The 24,910-nt window shown below is 41.5% G+C and overlaps 1 protein-coding gene across 1 annotated transcript in view; it reads left to right on the top strand.

The window, feature by feature from the left end:
* The first annotated feature begins 753 nt into the window (after nt 1-753).
* LOC124158023 (nesprin-1) overlaps nt 754-24,910 on the top strand; it is a 199,545-nt gene continuing 175,388 nt past the window's right edge. The window contains exon 1 of the mRNA XM_046533169.1: nt 754-1,717. Within this exon, the coding sequence (XP_046389125.1) occupies nt 1,015-1,717 (703 nt within the window). The 5' untranslated portion in view covers nt 754-1,014. The remainder of the gene's footprint in view (nt 1,718-24,910) is intronic.

Genomic DNA, 24,910 nt, shown 5'->3' with positions numbered 1-24,910 from the left:
TCTGCTCTCTCTCCTGCGTTATAATTTGCGCACGTAAAAGGCCCAGATGGTTCTGTTTTCCTCTGCTGTGAGCTCACATGGTATCGTTGAATCTTCCGTTCCGAGCGGAGAACACGCCCCCCTCGGATAGGGGAAGGAGGTGCAGGGGGGAGGTTAACTTCCCCTCCCTCCCCTCCGGACGCGACAGGGAGCCAACAGGTGGCAGCACCACCGAGCGCGACTGCACTGCGCCGATCCCCATGGCAACGGCAAACTCCGTCGCACACAAACACTACAAGACGCTTGCATGTGTCTCCACTCGCGACGGTAAAATCAGGGTAAAAGAAATCACTTTGGTGCAGTCTAGACTCAAGATTTGTGTCTTTCTTCCTCTCCTGTAGATTCGCCAAAAACTCCTCTCCTCCAATCCGTCGAACGATGAGCAATACAACCAACAATCACTTGGGATTAGACGAAGCTGCTCGCGAGCGACTCGCGGGACTGCTCTGTTAGGAAATGAGTCGTTCTCACGACGCTCACCGATCGTCTTCGCCTCCTCCGGCCTTAGGGACTCCCCCGCTAGAGGCGCTGGGTGCAGCTGCAGGCGCCGCGGTGTTTCCTATCACGCCTGCGGGTCACGTGGGCTTACGGAGAAGAATCGGAACGCGAGATCCGGTCACACACTGGCGATCCGCTCTCGAGCAGGAAGAGGGGAGGAGGTCTCTCCTCACACGCCGCGGTATAGAGGTCAGTTAGTATCGAACGGGTTCCCATCAGGGCAACCACCGACTACGAGAGGCACAGACGATTGCGCCGAGCGGCCATATTGCCTCTAATCTCTCGAGATCCTCTTCGCCGTGTGTTTTCGTGTATACGGGCGCATGCTTGCGTCGCGTCGCTACGACGGATTGACTCCATCTGCCGTCAGCAACGCGTGGTGTTGTGCGAATTCGCTGTCACGCCCGAATAAGACCGGCGCTGGATAAGGGGCGTGCGCTTGACATGTCACCCGGCTGCCGGCCCTGATTGTTCGTAATGTCCGAGGAGGAGCCCCCGAAAGGGGGGGGCGGCGGCACCCCGCCCCGCCCCTACGACTCTCCGTCCAAACGGAGGCTCATGGACCGCGTCAACTTCTACGAGAAGGTGTGGTCGTCTCCGACTGAGGCAAGCCGGTCTCCGGTCGCACCGGGCCGCTCCCCGCGCACCACCGGCGCCGCCGCTGTTTCCTCCACGCCCTCTTCCTTCGAGGAGACCTTCGAGCGCGTGGTGGAGGAGGGCGACGCGGCCGGCCCCGGGCGGATGGTGCAGCTGGAGCGCATCACGGTGCACAAGACGGTGCGGGAGGTGTACGCCACCCGGCCCGTGGTGGCGCCGGCGACCGGCGCCCTGCGCCGCGCCAGCAGCGGCAGCGTGTCTCCCTGCTCGCTCTCCGAGGAGCGGCTGGCCGACTCGGCCTACCACACGGCCGCGCCGCCGCTCTCCGGCGCCTCGGCGAAGGCGCCGGCGCCCCGCACCGGCGCCTCCACGTCCTCCTCCGCCAGCTCCCTGGCCACCTGCTCCTCGCCCTCCCCACCCCCGCCCGCGCAGCAGCGGCGAAGGCCTTCGGACGATGCGGAGGGCACGAGGGCGTCCGAATGGTACTCGGACTACAAGAACCAGGCGTTCGGATCGGTGGCTTCGAGGGTGGAGTACGTTCGGAGCCGATCCGAATACGACTCGCACATCGCGCAAATCAAAGGTAATTGCTCTCGGCCCCCGAAGGCACAATCCAAGCCGTGAGAAGGGGATGTTGTGACGATGGGAATGCCCAATGGATTGACCGCGAGAGGAGTAGCCATCGCCCGAGTGCTTCTGCTCATTAGAGTGTCAGTCGCTGTTGTAGCGACTAAGAAATGCAGTCCAAGGTGGTGGAGGAATGCGTCGGCCCTCAACCTATCTCCTTCCTTTTATTTATTATTCCTAGAATAAATCGGAGCGCGAATCACTTGAAGACAAAATAGTGGAAATCAGCCGACGAGTGCGGTCTAAGTGATTACTAAGAAATACAGCGTATATGTATTCGATTTGCTGATTTATTGTGACTCCTCTTCTGCGGGATTGTGAGTGATTGAGCAGTGGGGATCGGAAAGGCTCTCACTCAATCTTGAAGAGTTCCTCTTTCTCTTGGCCATTGGCGACTTGTGACATCATCAGCAGCTTCTATTCTATCATATTTACGTGTACTGAGATTTCTCCATTTCTTCCTGTCGTACGTCTTTTCATTGTTTGTTGTAACGAACGCTCTCGCTACTGATACCTCATGGGCCTCATTCCAAAACCATTCCCTCCTTAAAATATGCCAAAAACATTTTCCCTTTCTCTCCTATATGCTATGCAATTGTATTCCTTCCTCTCTTAGGTACTCTTCCCAGCACCCTTTATTCTTTCCATCGATTTCACTCTCTCCATCGAACCCTCAGATCGCTCTCTCTTTGCTCTACACTACTCATTCAAACTTTTTTTTAACTCTATGCATATTATGTTCTGTAATTGAAAGATTTTTCGGTTTTCCCACCATTTACTGTCTGAGAAATCTTCCTGAAATCAATGGGGCAGAAAATCTTTTCATTGCCAGCAATATTTCATAGCCTGAGTCATACCGGCAAAAATGCCGTTCCGTTGTGTAAGCCAAGCACCTTCACCCTTCATATCCTGTCGCAGAATTTCAGTCCTCGGACGGCGCTTGCAGAATCATTTGCCCATCTGTCTGGAGCGCTGTCACCCTGCACTAACTGCAATTGGTCATCGCCGGCTTCTTTCGGTCCGCGCCTCCGTGCGCTGCGCTCGCCGGTCGTCGTAGGTCGTGTCGCAGTCCGATCGTCGATTGTCTCGCCGCGCGTGTTATGTGAGTGAGTGTGTGTGTCAGTGCCGGGTGAGCGGAGTGGCGTCTTTTGCTTGAATCTCTCTCTCTTTCCGCTCGCTTGGCCACCTCCAAAATATCCTCGTCTCGTTTGGATGCCTCGCTGGTTCTCGTGAGAAATACCGGTCGCTGAGGAAAGGCGGTTGCCGAGCAGCAGCGGGATGGGAGGGGTGGGGGGACAGTTGTCAAGGCAACTTGCGCGGAAATAAACATAATAAACAGAAAACGTTCTGATGGAAGTGGGCATATCGAGCAATGTGTGTCCATGGGAAGGTAGTTACTGCTTAGGGTAAATGCTAAGGAGGTTATAGCATGAGTGTTACTAGGGCGGAATCTCACCGCTTTAGCCACGATCATGTTCATCTGCATGTATATACTACCCTGCAAGCCGCCTTAACAGGCGTGTGGCAGCGGGTGTTTTGGCACCAGCTGTTTACAAATAAATTAGGTGCTCTTTGGAATGATTTGACTACTTAGGTCCACGTGACAATTTGAAGTCTTTTTATTGTTCGGAAGAAATAGCAAATTCCTATCCGTCAGGAAACTTCAAATGGAAATGAATGCTTAATTGAAAATGCTCAAATTTCCTTCATATTTACGACACATTACTGTTCGTTATTACCATTCAATTTCATTAAAACACTTGATTGAAATTATGGTGCGTATTTTTCTGGAACCATCATTTCCTACGCCCTCTCTATGATTTCAGTTAAACCATGTCTTACAGTTGTTGACATTATCGTCAGGATATTTCTTTGCCACTGGATTCTTGCATTCATCTTCAATCTTAATGCTTTGCTGATCTTTTTCCTATAATTCGCATATGTCCTCTCTCTCTTGTACTCTCTTTTCGCCCAATGTACGTCGCACAATCTGCCTCCGCCGCTGCTTAAAATAGCGCCCCTCCTATCGTTAGAGCTATCCCTCTGCTTGTCTACTTCAATTGCCTTTTGAAGTTTCCATCCTAAGAGCATCTCCAATTACTCTGCAATAACGTAATGATGACGATATGTCTGTCGTTTGCTGAGCTTTTAAGGGAAGAATTCCCTCCCAATGGACTACGCCATGGAGGGGCAGCAGTGGCGTAGCCAAGGGGGGTGGGGGGGCCGGGAGGTCCGCCCCCCCCAAAAATATTAAAACTTAATCATTTTCCTTCATAAAAGAAAACAAAATATTGAAAAATCATGAATGATAAAATATTTCTTTATCAAATGAAGTTTTTTCAATTATGAAAAGTGTTAAAATTACTTTAAAACCCATTACTTAGTACCCTGTTATTCAAAAATTCCCCCCCCTGGTTTTGGACCCGCCCCCCCGAACGAAATTCCTGGCTGCGCAACTAAGGGGCGGTTTGGTCAGGTCGGATGGCCGGCGATCGCCGAGGGCCCCGATCATACGCCCTCGCAACGCTCGCGTCAGTCGTGAAGCGTATATGAACGGTGGAATATAAAAATGAAAGATTCAGATTACCTGAACCAAAGTTTTTTGCAATCATAAAATTGTACAACTGAATTCCACTTTTTGCGGAGAGATGGCGAGGAACAACGTATCTAATCAGGGGCGGATCCAGTATTTCTTTCTGGGGGAGGGGGGGGCACAAGCAAGGCCGTATCCAGGATTTTGGTCTTAGGGGGGTACCCAAGGATACCTCGCAAAACAAAACGAACGCAATGATAATGGGACCGTATTAAAACCTTCCATATTTTTTAAGGGTCTGGGGGGAGGCACGTGCCCCCGAGCAACCCCCCCCTACATCCGCCTATGTATCTAATGATCAACGAAGATATCTCTTTGCCCTAGAATTTTATTAACTGCGTCCTCTGTACGTTGGCACGCTGTTCATAACATTTGCGGGAAATACGATATCTTCGTTGATTATTATTTCATAAAATTCCAAGTTTTCATTATTTGCTTAATTTACGACATGCTCGGTGTAAAAAGATCAAATAAAAAATAAATAAAATGAAGTTGTCTGAAGGAAAAGCTTTTTGAAGGGTCTATTCGATAAGTCTATTAGAGTTTATTAGATTTCAGTGCTCTTTCAAGGAACAAATTCAATACATAGAAAATTGATCTGGCTATGAAAAGCTCACTTCTCAAGTATTTCTTCTTACGAAATTTTTTTATTTCATCAACTTTTATCGAGTTTTAGGAGATAAAATAGCGTCAAAATCCATTTCCTGGCTTGCAATTTCCTAAAATTTCCAGAGGAAGATCCCCGAAGATAAGGAGGGCCCCAAACTGCCCCTGACGCCATGCAATATTTTTCAAAATAATAAATTATTTTGGGTGAATGAAACCCTTTAATTTAGCTGTAAATGTAACAATGCCATCAATAAAAATGCCTTTCAACGTACACACAACAGTCTGCTAGCCACACAAATCACCCCTCAAAATATTTGGTACAAAATGCCTCGTTTTTATCGCGCGCGTTGGCTTCCTTATTTTTGCGCCTCATTTTATCTCTGGTCCCATCGCTACGGTGCGGTTCCCAATTGTTTACTTTTTGCGTCTAATTTCGTTTAGAATTAAGTTTTGGGAATTAAGATTTAAAAAGACTGAGTAAAATTTTGGACGGAAGCAAAGATTTTCTTATAGGATCACCCTTCTAGGGTAGGTGGAATCAAAGATTGAAGTTATTAAAAATACTCATCTGCTTAATACTAAAAATGAAAAGAATATGAAGTAATTGAGGAGCAAATGTGTTTGAATATTTGAAAAGGATTTAAAACTGGAATTTTTATGATAGAAGCGTAGGTGTAGAACCTTAAAAAGATAAACACTATCTAATCAAGAAATGAGCAGTCTCACCCCCTTAAACACTATTTAGGCAGTGGTCTGTTAGGTATTATCATGGGTATCAGTGTAAAGCATAAATTTCAGTTTAAAAATTTTGGGGATTTTATTGTGGCCCAATTACTAAGACATGGAAAAATTTGAAGGAAATGAAAGGTTTTTAATTAATCGTTGCCATCAGACGTAGGAATTCGTTGAGGGTATAAAATGTCATCCGTGCCCCTCGGAAAGATATCTACTGCTGTAGCAATTTGAGAAGCCTTCGGGTTCCATGAGTTCGCCATTAGAGGTGCAGCCTCAAACCGCACGCTCCTTTCACTTTTTCTTGCGAAAATCTTCGTGCGACACGCGTGAACTCTTCAGTGCTTTGCCACAAATATATATTAAAGGTTTTATCCCCATTATATGTTTAATAGAATGGGCTAATTAGTTAAACAATGTGGGATGCAATAACTGTGCAGACTTCTGGGATTGAAATGTAATCTTCCTCATGCTTTATTTTTCTGACTGGTGTTGAAACTATGAATGCCTCATTATCGACCCAATTTAGAACGATTTCTCCGATGATAAGGAATGACTAGAAAGGAAACCGATCGAGAAAATATAGTTCGAGGGAAAATAAACAGTTTTAACTAATTTCAAATAAGGACAACCCATCATATTTTGTGTTTAAAAGTGTACGAATCATCACAGCATGCTGCGGCAATACCCTTGCGCATGGTTCTTCATTTTTCTCATTTCAGGGGGGGCCGGGTTCCCCCCTTTTATACGCCCTTGGTCGTACTTGTCCTGTGATGCTGTGTGCCAGCGATACTAGCGAAGAAAGCATGGACGTGACGGTATGTTGTTTGAAGAGGCAGGAGTAATTTAAAGAGCAAATAATTTTCCGATAAGCCGAGGAAACGGATAATGCGTGACGTTGCTTGGTTTCTCACGCGTGATAGCGGCGAGTGGTTCGTGTTGTGTCACCGGCTTACTTAGAGCGAGCGAGCGACTTCTCGATGCAAATGAATGAGCGGCTGGCACAAGAGTACCCAAGGAAACCTGTTCCTCTTTTGAAGGGCCGCGACGCACATGCGCAGATGCGTCGCGCCCCCTCCCCTCCCGTCCTGAAGTGTGCATGTCTCGTACTACAACGAGACTCTCATTGAACGACTCGCTTGTTGGGATTTAGAGTACGATTCAGATGACTCGTTCGTTTCAAACTAATGCATTTTAAGGGCTTTGCGAGGTTTGAAGGCATTTCACATTTTTAATTTTTATATATTTACTTCCAACTTCCCCGTAAAGATCACGTCGGAGCGTTTTACAACCGAGGAACGAACGAAGCACGACACAAACATCCATGCCCTAGATAGTGACCACCTACCCAGACGTGATTCGAACCCGCGACCTACGGTTTGGCAGGCAAGGATAAGGTTATGTTCCTTTCGGAAACTTAACTATTCGTCTTAACATTTTCAATTATTCCTTTATTCATCAACTGATTTAACGAAATACTATTAATTATATTTTGACGCGGAATTTATTCTTTCTTTCGTGCAGAGTATCTTGGAATATCCTTAGCATTTAGTATCATTACAGTATTTTTTGGAAGCTATAAAGAATGCAATGGAGTAATTTTCTTTAGGTCATTATTTTTTCTACTGATGATTCAGAAAAGTTATTCGTTTGATTTCAAGATCATTTTTCAGGAAAATTCTGTGAAATAAATTCATTATTTTTAGGTTGATTATTTTTGCTTTCGGCGCAGGAATTACCTAGAGCGGCAAGGTATGTAAATAATTAAACATTTAATGAATAATGAAATGAAGTACAATGGATTCATTTATATTTGGTTAATTTGTCGTTTATTTGCATTCATAAGACTTAAATGAGTATAAAATATTTAGAAAATTTGTTATTTGAATTGTTAGTATAACGCTATGAAATAAGAAGAGGTAATTTGTGCGGTTGTATTTTGCCGCTTTGGCTGAAGAAAATCTGATAATATCATCCTTATGCCAAAAACAGTTCCTTTAAATATTCCATCTTATTCCTTGAAGGCTAGGATATACATAAAGGAGTACCCAGGGAACCTGTCTTCACCCACCCCTCCGAAATGAGAAAATTTGTTAGCGTTTAAGATGCTATTATCCTGCCTATTTGAGATATCCTAGTACTTAGTATAATCGATGTTTTAGTCCATTCGTGTTTTCATACTTTTTAATGCCACATAATGTGGCGTGCCCTCATTTAGAATTACTTACTCTGAATTTTGGTGTGATCTTGTCGCTCTTTACTACACCCCCCGAAATGTTATATTCTACATATTCTATTGCTTTAGGTCATTCAGTTTTTGGTCTTTGTGTCTTCGTTGCTCAGATTATTAAGCGTCGGAAATCCTTCAAGTCTTCGATGGAGCAGCTTACTTGTTTCGTGTGAGTGAGTATCCCATGTGGTCAATGGAGCACTAATGGGGCATTCACATGCATTCTTCGAGCTTCTTCGCCTCGCCGCGAGTCCTGTCCTGTTGAATGAATGATCCTCTTCAGAGTCGCTCGACCGATTCGTGTGCGATGTGAATGCACGTGTGCGAGCGTGCACGAAAAAGAATGAAATGTGTCTGCGAATTTGACCTCTCGCTCTAGACTATTTAGTGGTGTCCCGCTCAATTCACCGTGAATGCAGTCACACAACTGATTCATTGAGATCTTGTAAACGAATCATTTGCTCTCTTACTGATGCCAATGCCACGGGAGTAGCAGCCATGCTGAACGGATCTCTAGGTACACAAAAATGGTGTTATAATTTGTAATATTTTGTCCAATTTTATATCATCGTCGATAAATCGGTTTCCAAATGTTCAGTTAAATTGTATCTGGAATATTTAGATACTAAACTACTTTCAATAATATCACTTCCTATAGCATATGTACTATAGTATAGATAAAAGTTGTCAATACAATGTAATTAAAAATATTGTAAACAACTGCAAAAAAAATCACCGATAAAAAATGAGCAATCTCCGTTTATCAGTCTCACCTTACCATTTATTAAAAAAATACAAGAGTCCTACTTGATTGAATCTGCGTAAAGATTACGATTATGTCAGCATTTGAAGAGAGTTCATTGATCGATTGTTAATGCGCTTCGATGATTACGATATTACATTTACTACATCTAGATAGGGATGTTAAAACTATGATACACATTCAATCCTACGCCTACATACAATGGCAATACGCCAATGATAAACCTATACTGTACAGGCCAATGATTATTTATATATAATGTGGATATTATCAATAGAGACGGTCTATACTTGGATGCTCTGTCTTATTTTGAGTCGTGAAGATTCCTTATTTCTGCTGTTCAAGTCCGACTGGGATGGCTTCTATCGTTCGCTTTGCGAGTGGTCAAGCAGTTTCTGGCGTTCGAACTCAGTGCTCATAAGGATGCGGCAATCATAAAAATATAGCTTTTCTTTTGGAAAGGAAGTGCTTCTTATTATTAGTGGGGGTATAGTCAGCTCTTGCTGGTCTCACCAGTGAGGAGATTTCAGGTTTCCGGATATCTTTCTCGCTAAATGAGATCTGCCCCCTGCTTTATCGGAACAATTTGCTGCTATCGTGCGATACGAATAATGGAATTGGATTCTTAATAAACGCTCTGACTGGAAGAAGTCACTAGTCTTCATTCTCTGTCACAATTACTGCACCGCAATGGTGATTTTGCTCCAGAATTCTGCAAGTAGTGTCGATCGACTGACTAATGGGATCTGGATACCTAATGCCCTCATTAACTGTAGGCTTGATTGCCGTTTTTGAGAAAGGATATCTAGATACTGGGAGAAACTAAAGTTAACTTGCTCTGAGAGAACTTCACATCTACATAGAGTTTGGGGCAGTTGGGAAAGCAACCGTTTACTGAAAGGGAAGCACGTTCTCGTGTTATTTGACGAGCGACAATGAGGTCGAACTGACATTTACGTCAGCCCGTTACGGGTGAAATAATATCTCCTGTTCCTATCTTCCAAGTTTCATCATTTCCGTCGCGCCTTTAACGAGAGCTTGCTCTAAATTCATGTTCCGGAGGTAATTCACAGTACTCACCTCCCTATGCTGAAATTGATGCGCCTGTGGCTTATACTGGGCTGAGTTCTACCCTCGCCTATCCAAACCCACCTTGGGGTTGAAGAACTGGGCGAGTGGGTGAAGATGACGTTCTCCATGACGATCATTAAGATGCATCTGTTCTCTATTGCTCTTTGAACGCGAGTTTTATAGGTCCTAGAGTGTACTCGTTTGCCATTTAGATCGCATCCCTGTTAACTAGAAAAACAAATCTCTGCTAATGAAGCTAGCGATTTGATCGTGCATCTTTGCCGCATCAGGCCTCTGGTCCCTATCAAATGAAACAATACAATTTGCCCTCATTGCGTCATTTATTCGGAGGATAATGGACTGCGGTTTGGAGAGTAGAGGAGTGGCATTGTTTTCCACTGCCTCATTATCCGTTCCATATCTCCAATCGTCATTTGGATTGGATCGCTTGATCCACTCTCTCACGTGTGTCCAAATCAAGCGGCCATTTGCATTGAATTATATCCGAAGGAATAGCCTTATCCGCAGGCTTTCTCTTGATGCGTTCGCATGGATTGCTGGCTTCCGGGGCGGCACTTTGTGTACTTGTGTTGGATGGAGGGAGTGGGCTCCCAAACGCCCTCTCCGTATGAGTGCGACCCCTTCCACTCAACCCCAACCCTCTCACTTTCACAATTGCACCCCCACCACTACCACCCCCTGAAAATCCCCATTACTCGGCGACGCGACGCCTTCTACGTCTAGCCGATGCTAGACTTTCTCTTTGCACGTCGATAAACGGGAGTGAAGAATTCGTGCGGAAAACTTTTTTGCCTTATCTGTGTCGTGGGATGCAAAAAACACTCCTTGTAAGTATAGAAAATTTTCTGGATAGTGTACTGTTGCCATATTATCGCGGTTTTGTAGGTGTTACTTTTACGATTAAGGCTTTTCATCGTAATATTAGCGTGTAGGAGGTATCCGAAACTTGCCTATTGCTTCTGACTTGAATTTTTTTAGGCTTTTATTTTTTTTTCATTTTCAACGTAGGACCTAATTTTTCTGTGGCTCACGTTCTCTATTAAATGAAAAATCTTGGAAAATATTCGGGAGTTAATTGTAAAAGATAATCATAAACTTTAGCCAGGAAATCCTTCTTATTTGCTATTCTCTATGTTTTTGGAAGAAAAAAACCAAATGGAGATTCCCCTTTTACACGGTGAAAGATTAAAAGAGAAAGAATGAATAAATATCCGACTGTGCCTCATGTGTGTGTTATCCCTACCCTTACACGTAGGTATTTGTCACTGTTATATCTCTGTTGTCCTCTTGTTTTACCTCGATTGTGAATCGCAGTTGCATGGGTTTCGTATGGAGACGAGCGATTCCAAACTCGGCGGGGGGCCGGGACGGGTGTCCATAGCAGGGGGAAAAATGTCTGAAACACTCGCACGCAAGAATTATGCAGACGAAATACGCGTGGCAAAAGGTCTGTGGAAATTATGGTGGTATAATGTGTGGTGGCGCCAATCCTCATTAGTTGTTGTAATTCAAAGAATTTTACTAATGGCTCACCCATCGAAAGTATGCTAAGAAAGTTATGTCTCTTTCAGTTGCCATGGAAATTCAATAAAGACTCGCGATTTGCTCCCGACTCATCCGTTGAGGTAATTCAGATGAATGAACAAATTGATATCAGGGGCGCCAACATCTAGGCGAAGAATGGACCCATCCAATTGCTTCAGTCCTTTACCACGATGTCATATGTAGTAGATTTTTTAACTAATGAAATCAGAACAAACAAAATTCGCTCCTGCAACTTTAAAAAGCAATTTTTGGGCCACCAGCATATATTGTCAGCATCGCATGCCAACAAAGACAGATTCCTCACTTCAAAGGGACAGAGGGACAAATGAGGGGGAAAAGGCGCCCGCGTGTTTGCGCGGTGCCACGGCAACGTCTGCAGTCGGTGATTTGCAGCTGGCGTCTCAAATTCAACCATAAGTCTCCTTCTTAATTCGTCGTCGCCGAGGTATCGTGCACAAAGCCATAACAAAGGAGTCCCTTTCTTTCCCTCCATCCCCACGAAGAGAGCGGCCCGTCGCACGGCCACCGACTTGTACGCACGCATAAAAAACCAACCCCCTCCAGCATCGTTATAGCATCGAATGACCCTTAATATTTGTATGGAAAGAGTGTGCCAAACTGCGTTTGTGAGTGTGAAAGTGCGGGATGGGATCCATGGACGTCTGTCTGTTGCAATTGTTTTCACAATCCGGATAGATGATGACACAAAGCTTAACTGTCTGTGTATTAAGCAACAGGGCCTCCTGATATTCCATGGCAATGTGGAATAAGTATTCGTTATATTTGAGAAGGGGGTGCGCATGAAATACCGAAATAATTATGGGGAAATTCGGGGGTTTAAGAGAAAACTGTAGTCTTACTTTAAAACCAAACTCCACCCCTAGAGACAGAAAACTCAGATCTACAAGTCATAATACATGGAGCCAAAGTCATTAAATGACGCTCATGTATTGTCGGAAGAGCGAAGATGGAGAGGAGACTGTCACGGAGAATACTTAAAATAAACGAAACTAAGGAAACAAGGTGATGCATTAAAGTAACTAATTTGACGCTCATTCGAGAGCGGTGTTCAAAACGAGACGAGAATAATGTGACGGACTTGAGGTGAGCGAATTTGAAGAGGCCACTCATGCATCCAGCCGTCATCAATTGAGTCGAGATGGACGCAAAATACGCGAAAGGAGAAAAAAGAATAGAACAAGTGGCTTTTTATCACTCAGAGAATAAAACGTGGGTTCTAATTAAGTTTATTGGAAATGAGTGTGGAAGAGACTGATAAGTGTCTAGGAATTGGCAAAAGTGACGTCGTGGCGAAATTAGCAGTGCCGGAACGCATTTTACGTAACTTTTTTTAGAAGCGAAATATTACTGTTTTTTGTTAATTACAAGTTATTATTTACATTTATATGACAGAATCTTTTGTTTTGGTGACGAATGCATATGTTAGAAATTTTGAGACAGCAAAATTGATTGTGCCTTCTGTGTTGTAAGTCGTGTTGTTTGACTATTATGTGTTTTGTAAACCAGTGGCGGAACGGCGTCCCGGCGTCACTAATTGGCACGCAATATCCCAATCTAATCATCACCCCCCATTTTATTCTCCCTGAAATGAGTGCTTATTTTTTAAACTTTTTAATTAATTATATTATATTTTGGAAAAAAGCGTGTTTTATTTAATTTTTATGTTATTCTTTTCAGTTGGATAGGAATGTGAATTTTAAATTTTTTTATCCATATTATTTTCATAATTTTTTAAATAAAACTGAAGCTCATTAGGCAAAAACACCCTCATATAAAGTGCGCGATAGCAAAGCCTAAAACGATGAAAGATACGTAAAGTCAACTTGAAAAAAATACCAGAAAATTATGAGGAAAATGATGGAATTTTCCAGGGCTCGGAACTGGTAATATTCTGTTCGCTAGGCAGACGCTAGTTAACCTTTGCGCCAGATGACACTTGTTGCAGTTGTGAATAATGAAATCATTAGTACTTTAGGTGGATGTAGGGAAAAGGATTATTCAAGATAATCGACGACTTTATGTTTCATTTTAATGATACTTTATTCTTGCGGAACTAAGAAATCTGTTTTGTTTTCTATTAATTTTGATATGTTTGACCGATAGGTATGACATTATGAACAAAAGTTGTGTTTTAAATTTAAAACTGCGTGGATGAGAGCCTTTGCCTACAACAGCAACTTGCTTCCCTCTTTTTCTTCCTCTTCGTGCCCTCTGCCGCTGCGTAGGTGGAAAATATTTTAGGAAGGGGAAAAGAAATGGGAGTAATTTAAAATGAGGACAGCTTTATTGATTATTTGGTATGGTTCTTCAAGAAATATCTTCCTATTTTTAAAATACTTTTCCTTTCCGTATGCTTCTTAAAAGTGACGTTACACATTCCATACAAAACTTCAATGCATGGGTAGATATGAGGCTAACAAGCAAAAATGCGAACCCAGTCACTAAAATAAATAATGAAAGATTTACTAACTTTCCTTATTTGTTGCACTTCTTTTCTTCATTCATCTGCTTTGGGAATGGGGACGCTGAATCTGATTGTCCACAGCTGATCACGTCTACCACTGCCACCTCCCTCGAAAGTAAAAAGTTAGCATTGTTCCTCATTTAAACCAAACGTAGACGTCTATATACAGAAAACCTAATCGTTAACAGTATACCAAATGTAGACCTCTACATTAGGTCTAAATTTGGTCTACACTAGTGGCAAATGTCGCTCATTTTGGTCTACTGGTAACGTATAATTTTGGTCTACGGCTATACCAAATGTAGACATCAAATAGTTTTTTCACAAAAACATCCATATTATACTTCATATCTTGTAATGTGCAGCTTTTCAACCTAAAATGAATGTATGACAATTTTGATGACTACCTTCGAAGAATTATCATTTGCCCCAAGTAACCAAATTAAGCGGAGAATACTCTGGGATATTCCTCTATTGGGTTCTATTATTCAAGATCTGCCCCAACTAAGCGGCTGACCCAATTAGGTGAACTATCCTGTAATATGGGCATAAACAAACGTTGAAATGATAGAAAGAAGACTAAAGAATTTTTATAATGCAACATTAGTTTATTAAACTATTAACTTGGTTAATAAATCAGCGAGTTTAGTTATTTTATTATGATTTTTAAGAATTATAACAATTTAGTTAAAAATATTTTTCACAGCCTCGGGCGACGCTGAATGAATGTCTATTACTAAGTCCTATTAAAGAAAAGTCCTATCCTCTTGCGGATAGTATAACAACAAGAGCCTTCAAAATAATGCAAGAATAGTAACACTTGTGAAAAATAAGAGTAAATCAAAGGAGGAAAATATAAAAAATGGTATTCTGAAAATAAAGAATTTTAATTTCGTCACGAGTATAGAGTCGCCGTGTCGCCGACTCATGGCCCAATAAAGCGGCATGCTGTCCCAATTAAGCGGAGAATACTCTGGGATATTCCTCTATTGGGTTCTGTTCTTCTAGATCTGCCTCAATTAAGCGGCTGCCCCAAGTAACCGGTGGACCCATTAAACGGAATCTATTGTATGGCATTTTCAGCAGCAGCCTAGCGGTAGGATAACATCTCCAAACTAGCCAAGGACTTCCAAACTAAATGCTGATAAAAAAACCAAAGAAGTCCTTCAGGCCATGGGTTCGGCATACAGTTAACATCCCCACATGCTGAAAGAAACTAAAAAGTAATGAAACCAACAAAAGCCGAGAATAATGGACTGATAACAGAATACAACAATGGCAATCACTTCATGATGAAAGACAAAGGAATCGCAATATGGAATGTTTAAACCTGGAAAATGGAAGTAGCTAATGAAATAAAATTCAATTTTGACTCGGAACGACTTAAAAAAATTAGATGGCAGGGAAAAGGAAGAATCGACAAATCAAATACATGTAATTTTATTTAAGATACCAGAGGATATGACAAATACATGCATCTTAGACAGATAATGAAATAATTACACAAATAAAAATGGAAATTGAAGCCATTGGAGAAAGGATGTATTGAGTATGGCAAAGTGCAATAAGAGCAAGATTTAGGTAACTTAATAGGAATCTAAAAAATACTCATCTAAAATAGTAGTTGATGTATTTTCCTTGAAATAATAACTGTACAGTTTTTTCAGCTTCACTCATAAAAATTCATTCTCATTCTCTTCAGAGACGAGTAAATTACTCACTTCGTCCATTAAAACACTGTATTCATTAAAACTTCCTTTTATTCGATTTGCCGCAATCTAAAAAAAATATATCTATCTAAATTAATAATGAAAAGTCTGAAATTACACGAATCTGTCTGTTAACGGCAACGTGATTTTAGGAATGCCAGTTTTGTAAGACTTACCAAATGAGGTCAATGCCTTTTTTAGAAGCACAAGACTTATTTTATGAAACTGAAATCACAAAAAAATTGTTAGTAGAAGCAATCCCTAAAGGCCATTTTACACGGTACACGGAATTGCGCAGTCTGACGTACGTGTGAAGGCGCAATCAAAATTGCGTCGTGTAAAGCGGTGAATTGCTCGAACACATGCGAGAATGCGTGGATGCAAGACGGCAAAATAGCCCCTGTTCTAATTTCGTTCATGCATTCGCGCAATTCCACGCCATTTTAGAAATTAATGCAGCTCTAGCCTGCGCAATTCCGTGTACCGTGTAAAACGGCCTTAACAACCAAACAAGTTTCCATGCGAACCGTATCCTGCAACGTATGCAATTACGCAACCATAGAATACATCGCTTATATTCATGGTCTACATCGAATTTCCATCGGTTATGTTACCCGAAATAGACCAATTTTATGCGTCTGCAATTTTTCGTGTGCTCTAAGGGTCGACTACCGGTTATTCTTCTTTATTATTTTCTTGCAAGACAGCTGCCTTTACCTTCTGTGTTGTAAGCTCGCGGCCTCCTCCCAGAATTGCCATTGTCACTTTATAGTTACTTTGCGGAAGACGAGCCAGAAATAGTCCAGCAAGCTGCCTATCATTCAATTTTAGGCCATAACCAGCGCTTTTTATTATCCTGTTGAGTCTTTGCATTTCCGCATTATATGCATGCTTTGGGCATGACGAAGAAACCAGACCAAAGTATGTGCGTGCGTGCTTTGCTCTGCTGTCTCCGTCACCTTAAACATTTGCTTCGTTACGGTCTAATGTACGCCCCTGAGCCAGTGTGAATGAAGTGTGTATTCCCTGCAATAGATCCCAAGCTTCTTGAGCCAACTTACATTCTCCGATAATATCTTCAATAAACTCCTTACATATAAGCTTCTAGATAAAACTCACAAGGGGAGACCACGAAACTTGCTCCTCCTTTTTCAATGCCGTATTTTTTATGGCCTTCGGAATGGTGAAAACATCCCTGAAATAGTAGTGGTTCCGTTGAATGGGCCTTAGTTTGGCTGTAATTAATTAATTTTCATGCGGCACTTTTCACAATCTGCATATAGTGCCATAATGTCGCACTTCTCAACAGGCGGGTCAGGTGGGGTAGTGGTTAGCGTTTACGGCTACCACCCAGGGGACTAGGGTTCGAGACTCCGTGATGACAGTATTTTTGTTGTCTTCATTGTGATCATACGGCGTACTTTTTCATTAATTTTAATTGCGACAAGCATAGGCATGAGACTATTTTTTAATCATCATAATGGCGTTTAGGTATTTAAGCAGTGTCATTTCCAACGCGGAGAAGTGAAGGCTCCACTTTCTACTCTCCTCAAAAACATACCGAAAGATTAGCGGGGGGCTGAAACAGTGGCTTTTTTTCGAAGAAATGACATTTGTTGGCGGGCATCTTCTTATTATATTGGAAGGGCTACGGAAGCTTTTGGGAAGCGGCGAGCACAAGACACATTTGGTGTAATTGTTGCTTTTTACCCTCTAGCGGGCGCGACTGTTATTTCTACACAACCGGGAGAATGGCGTACTTTGCCCATGTTATGTGCATGTATGATAAAACTCGATTTTTATTAAAATTAATCTTTATTTGTAGAAATTAGTAAAATCTTATACAGTTATAGGTGATACAGATATAAAGGTATACAGGTGGTACACGGCCGGTCGCGCGGCGTAATTTATAGGCCAGGTGTGACGGGTTCCTCTTGCTATTCTAAAAAAAAATTAGCTACAATACCTCGAACTTTGAAAACTCGCAATATAGACAGTCAAAGAACATTGTAGGAATACACGAGACCATTCTAGCCCAGAATGTACGTAAGATGTTGCAATCCTTGGTTTTCGAAGATTGACGTATTTTATACGCCAGCATTCCCGGTCCAGGGTAATCAACTTTTATTTCATCCTATTTATTGATGGAAATTATATTTCGGAATGGTTCTTTTAGCACATAGGTACTGTGTAAGTAAACTCCCTTTGGAGTAAAGTGAATTACAAGTATTCGAGAAATACGGCATTTTATAATCGTGTTCTTATTATTTATGTCTGTACGTATGTTGTTGATCGCCGCCAGCCTTTAATGGAATGTGCTCTCGCCAGAGTGGTTTTCATTTTTAATGTAGAAGTTGATCTGTATAAGCAATGAAAAAATAAACATTTTGGCGCACACCAACCCTTGCTAGTGTAGTCGTCGTATCTCCATGCTTGTCGCAATTAAAATTAATGAAAAAGTTGACACCGTATGATCACAATGATGACAACAAAAAATACTATCATCATGGAGCCCCGAACCCTGGTCCCCTGGGTGGTAGCTGTAAGCGCTAACCACTACCCCACCTGACCCGCCTGCTGAGTGGGGCGACATTATGAAACTATAAGAATATTGTGAAAAGTGCCGCAAGAAAATTAATTAATTACAGCCAAACTAAGGCCCATTCAACGGAACTACTACTATTTCAGGGATGTGTTCACCATTCCGAAGGCCATAAAAAATACGGCATTGAAAAAGGAGGAGCAAGTTTCGTGGTCTCCCCTTGTCAGTAATTTTCTATTTAGTCTCTTTTGATTTCCATTTAGCTCATCTTCTTCTTCTGTATCAAATCTGGGGTCCAGCAATTTTTCTCGACTAATTCTGATTGCGTTAACTTAGACCACGAATAATTTAATTACTTCCATCAAGTTGAGGCATTCTGCTGATTCCAGCGTCTAGTAATTCTTCCGCCATATCCTCGTTCAGTCCCAGCGTCGGTGCGGTTCGGCCGTTAGATCGTTACTTTTGGTCACTTCAGATGATCTCAACTCGGCAACTTTAGTTTTCGCATTCTGGGCCCATGACCTCTTGATTATTTGGTATGGTGCTTCAATTAATACCTTCTTATACTTTAAATGCTTTTCCTATACTATTCCTCCTTAAAACGACGTTACATATTCCATACAAAATTTCAATGCAAGGATAGATACGAGAGGCTAACAAGCAAAAATGCGTACTCAGTTACGAAAATAAATAATGAAAGACAATTTAATAACTAATATTGAATCTTAATCGATTCTTCTATATGCTCTAGCGTTCATGATTTTCCTCATTAGGGGGAGAGGAGAAGAAGGCTGGTCGCCCCTAGTCCACGGAGGCGAAATGTTAGGGATCATATTCGTTCGAATTTTGAATGCCGAAGAATTTAGAAGGAAATTTGAGATTTTCCGTAATGATTCCATATATGAACGTCATTTGAGCGAATTCCCTTTTGAGGTTTAAGGAGGGAAGAAAATGCGAACTCCCTTGAGGGAAGAAAAAATTTCAAATTGGATTGATAGAAATCCACCCGGACGCTCTTTCCTATCTGGATAAATCCGAACGCATGATGACGCCGAAGAGTCTCCATGGTTACGCGAGGGTAAACGATATGGCAGAAGGGCCTGCGGATCAAATCGTATGTAAACATTGGAAATCATGCGACTGACGGCAGCCGTGTTTGCATGGCCGATGAAATGAAAAACAAAATCAATCCTCGCGCGGTGGGAACAGTGGAAGAACGGTTTCCATTACAATCCGTTTGGGCGGAAGACCCGCTGCGGCGCCGGAGGAAACGATTGGCTGGGAAAGAGGAATATCGACCCAACTAATGGATGGGCGCGGATGGTTGGATTGCCTAATGGCCTCATCCATTTCGTCTCGACGCCATTTTATTACGAAAGTGTTTTTTCCCAATCCATTATATAGTTCCGGGATAAACTTACGATAAAGTCGTATTAAACTAAGGAATAGATTAGTTATAGTATATAGAGTATATAGGAACTTTGATTAATATATATAAGGCAGATATTAATCAAAGAATAAACGCGGATTAGCTGCCGAGTCACCCGCAAGTGCACAAAGTGCATGAAGATGGCAAGTGTTCTGTTGCTTGAAGAACCACGGCGTCTTCTACCTTTGCGGAGTTTCCTCTGCGATTTCGGAAGATCTGGTTTCGAATCCCAGTCAAGTAAAACGATTTTTCCTCTGTGGAATTTTATAACTGTTTGGAATTTATATTTGACGTACTCCTCACTATCATACGATCTACAGCAGAAGTAAATCGCTAAAGATCCGCTGATCAATTTGGCTGTCAAATGTGGTTGTATTCTTTATCAACCGGTTGACCATTTCGGGTAGTTCGGTAATGTTAATTCCGTATTGTTTCACAGCTATCTACGGAGAGAATCCGTATATGAATCTCAGGACTGTTTTTTTTTTCAAGTTTCGCAGAGATTATTCGATTGTTATCTCGATTCGAGAGAGCTATGCGTACATATTGAAATCGAAGTTGAAGAATGACTGTGGATGGAACAAAACTAATCGTTACCTTTGTGAAAGTGCATGATTGGAATAAAAAGTAAATAGTGTTTTTCGTCGCTTATAATTGTGACCGAATTTGCTTATGGCGAAAAACACCGTGTTTGGGGTCTTTTTCAAAGATGAGAGAGGTTGAAATTTTATATGTGAAACTGTTTTCATTGGAATTGCATTATTTGATGGACGTTTATATGATATAACAATGCCAGTTCAATTAGTGTGTTTGCGTACGTACTGGAGTAAAGAATCATTCCCAAGTAGGGCAATTTCTGCATTTGCATTTCCATGTCCTGATTTCCTTTGAGCCCGAGGGTGTCTCTTATCTCCTAAGGTTGTCCTTATTTTAGAGTGGGCGGTGGGATTTAGTTATTATATTTTCAAAAAGTCAAGATTTTGTTAAAGTACATTTTCATTGACGATTGCTACTTAAAACACGGAAAAATCTCCCACGAAACGAATAAAACAACACATGGCGATAGGCTATTCCTGAAGGAAACTTAGTTCGGAGTCAAGTCGCCCAAGGTGAGCATCGTGAAACAGAGGAAGCGAAGAGGTTTTCAGCGAAGGGGCAAGTGACAAATGACCGCAGCGCGTTCAAAGGGATGACGATGAAGGGTGGGTGTGGTCGAAAACGAATCCAAGGGGGCGCCACTATACGGACGCCTTTTCAGTGGGAACCTCCCTCTTTTGAAAAATTGACCTTTTTACTTTCACTCATTTTGGAGAAAAACGCCCTTGAAGATGGTTAATTGATAGATTTTGGAATATTAACACGTTTTTCGAATAGAAATTTATGCTCTAGTGTGAAAGTATGGCCTGTATGAAGAGATTTAATTATGTTTTCGCCGAGTAAGTTCTCAGAAACTTAGTTTGTCTGTTACTGTTGAGTTTGTTTGTTAGATATTTATTTATAATATAAAGGTTGGCGATGAAAGGATCACGTGTCCCATAAGTGCTCACATTCATTTCGCTCTTTCTTATTCTGTTGCGTTAATCCACATTACGGAGGTTTGAATATTACGCAAACCCTTCAATTTTTCTTAATTGAACGCTATCTTGAAGTTGTTGCTAAAATTTGGGATCATTGGTAGCTTTGCTGTGTGGCCCACTGGGTCAGTGGTCTGGGCCATTGCGTGGCCCTAGGAAAGTTAACTATGAGATAGACAATACGTTTTGCATGCATGCGTTTGAGAAGATAATGAAGGTAATGGCTTCACTCTAGTTTATATAAATGTTCTCGAACACGACAAGATAAGCAATACGGAAGCATCGTTTCAATTAGCAGGAATGGATAATGACAGCAATGCAATTGTACGCATTGAAAAGCTTTGTCGATTGTCGATGTTAATGATGGGCGCGCTACGTTTCTCATATTTTTGTTTCTTACGACTTCCTATACATGTGGCTAATTGATTGAATATCTAGCTTAAGAAATAAATATTTATAAATACGAATATCTCATTGTTTTTATCTGATAAAATATTTGTCATACCCTTAGAATATCATTTATATCGAATACCGAATAATATTTTTTAAATCGGTTACTCACGTCGTTTTTGATTCTCGATTCCAGAATTTCGCCCTGAAAAAATGCGCAGCCGTGTTTTTGGAAAAAATATTTGAAGTCCTCAAAAGTTCTGGGGGCTTTCAATTTTCTGCCGCGTGTATATCAGAGGACAGACATAAATCTATAGAACGATATTGTATCGATAAAATGTGGTAATTGAGCTGCGCTGTTACTCTTTCCCCGTTCAATGCAAACGATTAAACGAAATAGTCTGTTGAGATTTCTCGCTTTGACTGCATTGATACGCCAGCTAAAAGTCAATGGCAGATTCTGAGGGTCATTGAAACACATTATCAATTAAACCGTGGTACAAAACATGAAAGAAAGAAATCCTATGGAAATTTGATGACGGGAATCATTATTTTTTGACATGTTCGCCCTTCGTTTGCTTAACCGCGAAATAAGATTAGGAAATCCACTTTTTATATTCCAGAGTGACACCTTGTTGCGCACCATGGTTTCGATACTCCTACTTCGTTATCAATTACCTTATTGATGACATCAGTGTGTCAAAACCATGGTGGGATAGAAAATTCCTGCGCAGAACGTACCAAGTGAATGTTTTCTTCCCATGGGATAATATTGAAATGGTTTGTTAAAATCTTGCTACCTCCGCTCAATTGTAATTTTATTCGTCATCATTTCAAGAAATTGAAATGCTTGTTAATTAGATTGGAGTCAGTTCTGTTTGGTTTTGAGGAGAATATGTAATTTTCGTTTTCAGCTGAACGTTGAGGCAATTATTCCCAACAGCCTACTGTCCATGCATGAATGGAAAAGATCTGATAATTGCTGCAGTAATTCGCGGTAGTAATATTGTCGCGGGATAAAAAAGGAACGATGTTCATACAACTATAACCCGAAGGACCAGAGAAATACGTGTTTATTCGTGGCAGTTACGACAACTAAAACATACTTCTGTTTACGGAACAAATATGTCCGGATTATTTTAAATAGTAATTCCTTTACACAGATGTATAATTGTATGACTGATGTGCCATGTGCTCCGTGAATCGTGCTTGTCTGCACCAGAGGTTTTACTGGCACAATTTCATTATAGGGACTATTTCCGCCTTTGCACGACCCTTATCGCTTTTCGCTCTATTTACGACCCATAATACCCTGGCGTCCCGGAGTTACCTTGGAGACGACCTCACGTGAAGGAGAGGGCGTCACCGATAACAGAGAATTGCACGAGTGAGGAGGGTAACTCCCCTTTGCCAGGTGGTAGGAGAGGTCGTATGTCTACCTGACCGAGTGGTGCCGTCGCCCCTGGATATAGCGGCAACCCGCGATCGTTTCCGAGCACTGCCAGTTGCATAATTGCCTTCCTCTGTCATGACGCGTCGCGTCGTACCTAACTGGCTCCGCACGCCATGCTTCTATCGGCGGTACTCCGTGATCACATGGAGGGAGATTGATTGCACTTGCATCCTATGACGGGCACTCACAAGTTCCCTTCCGATTTACTCATGCAACGCATCGTGACAAAGTCTGACTGAATTTAAAATAAATATGCCGTCGCATACGTAACTACACACTGCATTAATTTAAAAATTCATTAAAAATAGTTTAAATGAATTAAATTATCTGAAATCATTTAAAAAATACAGTAATGAAAATTATCGTTTTATTTAGTGTTTTTTCTGTGTTTTTACCGCTAGAAGGTCTACCAGTAGGATTTTGTAATCCCAAGGTCAGTGCAAGTCGTAGGTTACACAATTTGTGGAAAAATATGTCATAAAATAGCCATACATTATTGTCTCTAAGCAGCCACTGAAGGAAATGAATTAATTAGTGTGTGTGCGTGTGTGCATGAAATATTTGAAGTTCAAAAGTCGATTATCAATTTCAGGGATATAACGGGATTTGTAGGTTCAACTTGCTTCTAAATATCAGCCCACGAAGCAAATATTAATTTTGGTAATTTAAATTTGATACACTTCCCTGGAATAATTTGATTCATTACTTTAATTAATCTTAATCATACAAAAAAAGCGTCATGACGTCATTCTCGAAATTCGTCAAGGGTTTTCCAGCAAGTATTCCAAGGAGAGGAAAAACTTACCTGACCATGGAGTCGATCCGCGAAAGGGATTCGAACCCACGACCTTCGGTTGGGCAAGAGAGGAATTTACCTCGTCTCATCCGAACTGGAAAACTATTGTCAAAGCTATGACAATCTCGGAAGGGACCTTTCACTTATTATGTTTTACCGTCGATTGCAATAGAGTTTGGAGAATTTATTTTTCATTTTTCTATCCGTCGTCGTTTTCTTTTTCGCGGTCGGCCTTAACCTTGGCGGCGGCAGATCACATGATGGCGTCGCCACTCTTTTCCTCTCATACGCCTCACATTTTACGGGACGTCGCCTCGCGGCTCGTTTTTATTTACAATCGAACGAGCGTTTCCTTGCAGGGGGGAAGTGCCTTCAAGTCCCCACCTCCCCCCCAACCACCAACATCTTCCTCTGATTGCTGCCCAGTCACAATTATCCGTGGGAAAAAAAAACAAATTTTGCGGTGATTCAAATATTGCCGAGAAACAGACTCATCCTGTTGTACTCTATGGAGCTCACTCGGAGTCTAAAATTAACGCTGAAAATGAGAATAGATTTATCCATAGACTGCGCATCATATGGTTGATGACGTTATAATACATTGTGTTGGTTGATATTGCATAATTTACTTATAAAGATTTATGATATAAAAAAGCTGAGTCGGTATATTGGTCAGTATTTTAAGGCGCAATGCACTACAATAATAAATATGACATCACATAAAAACATATTGCGTATATAAATAATAAATAAAATATTAATTGTTATCGGAATTATTAATATCTCGAAACAGATGAAAGGTTCTGAAAATATTGATTTGGTCCTCCGACTCATTTAATCCTGGCCGAAGCATTTATAAATCCAAAGTAGGCATTTCACTTTCTTTCGCATGGTGATGAGATTTGTGCATTAAACTGTCTTATTTTGTAAAGTTAATGCATGTAAATTTACATTATAATTTTCAAATATGATGTCATTGACGAGTATACCACGGAGATCCGTAAAAGCCATATTAATCTTTAATTTCCAAGAGAAAATGATTTTATCCTTCTAGCCAATTTTGTTACCTGTCCGTCTTTTTACTAAAGAAATTTTTAAATACTCTATTGAAAGTGTCATAGAAATTTGGAAAGCCGTAAACCTCAGAGATGATGGTTGCGGCAATTTTTAGATGAGCGGACACCCTTCGTGGTTAGAGGAAATTTTG

The sequence above is a fragment of the Ischnura elegans genome, chromosome 4, assembly GCF_921293095.1.
Source record: "Ischnura elegans chromosome 4, ioIscEleg1.1, whole genome shotgun sequence".
Classification (NCBI taxonomy): domain Eukaryota; kingdom Metazoa; phylum Arthropoda; class Insecta; order Odonata; family Coenagrionidae; genus Ischnura; species Ischnura elegans.
The sequence above is the reverse complement of the archived record's forward strand: the minus strand, read 5'-3'. Positions and strand labels throughout refer to the sequence as shown.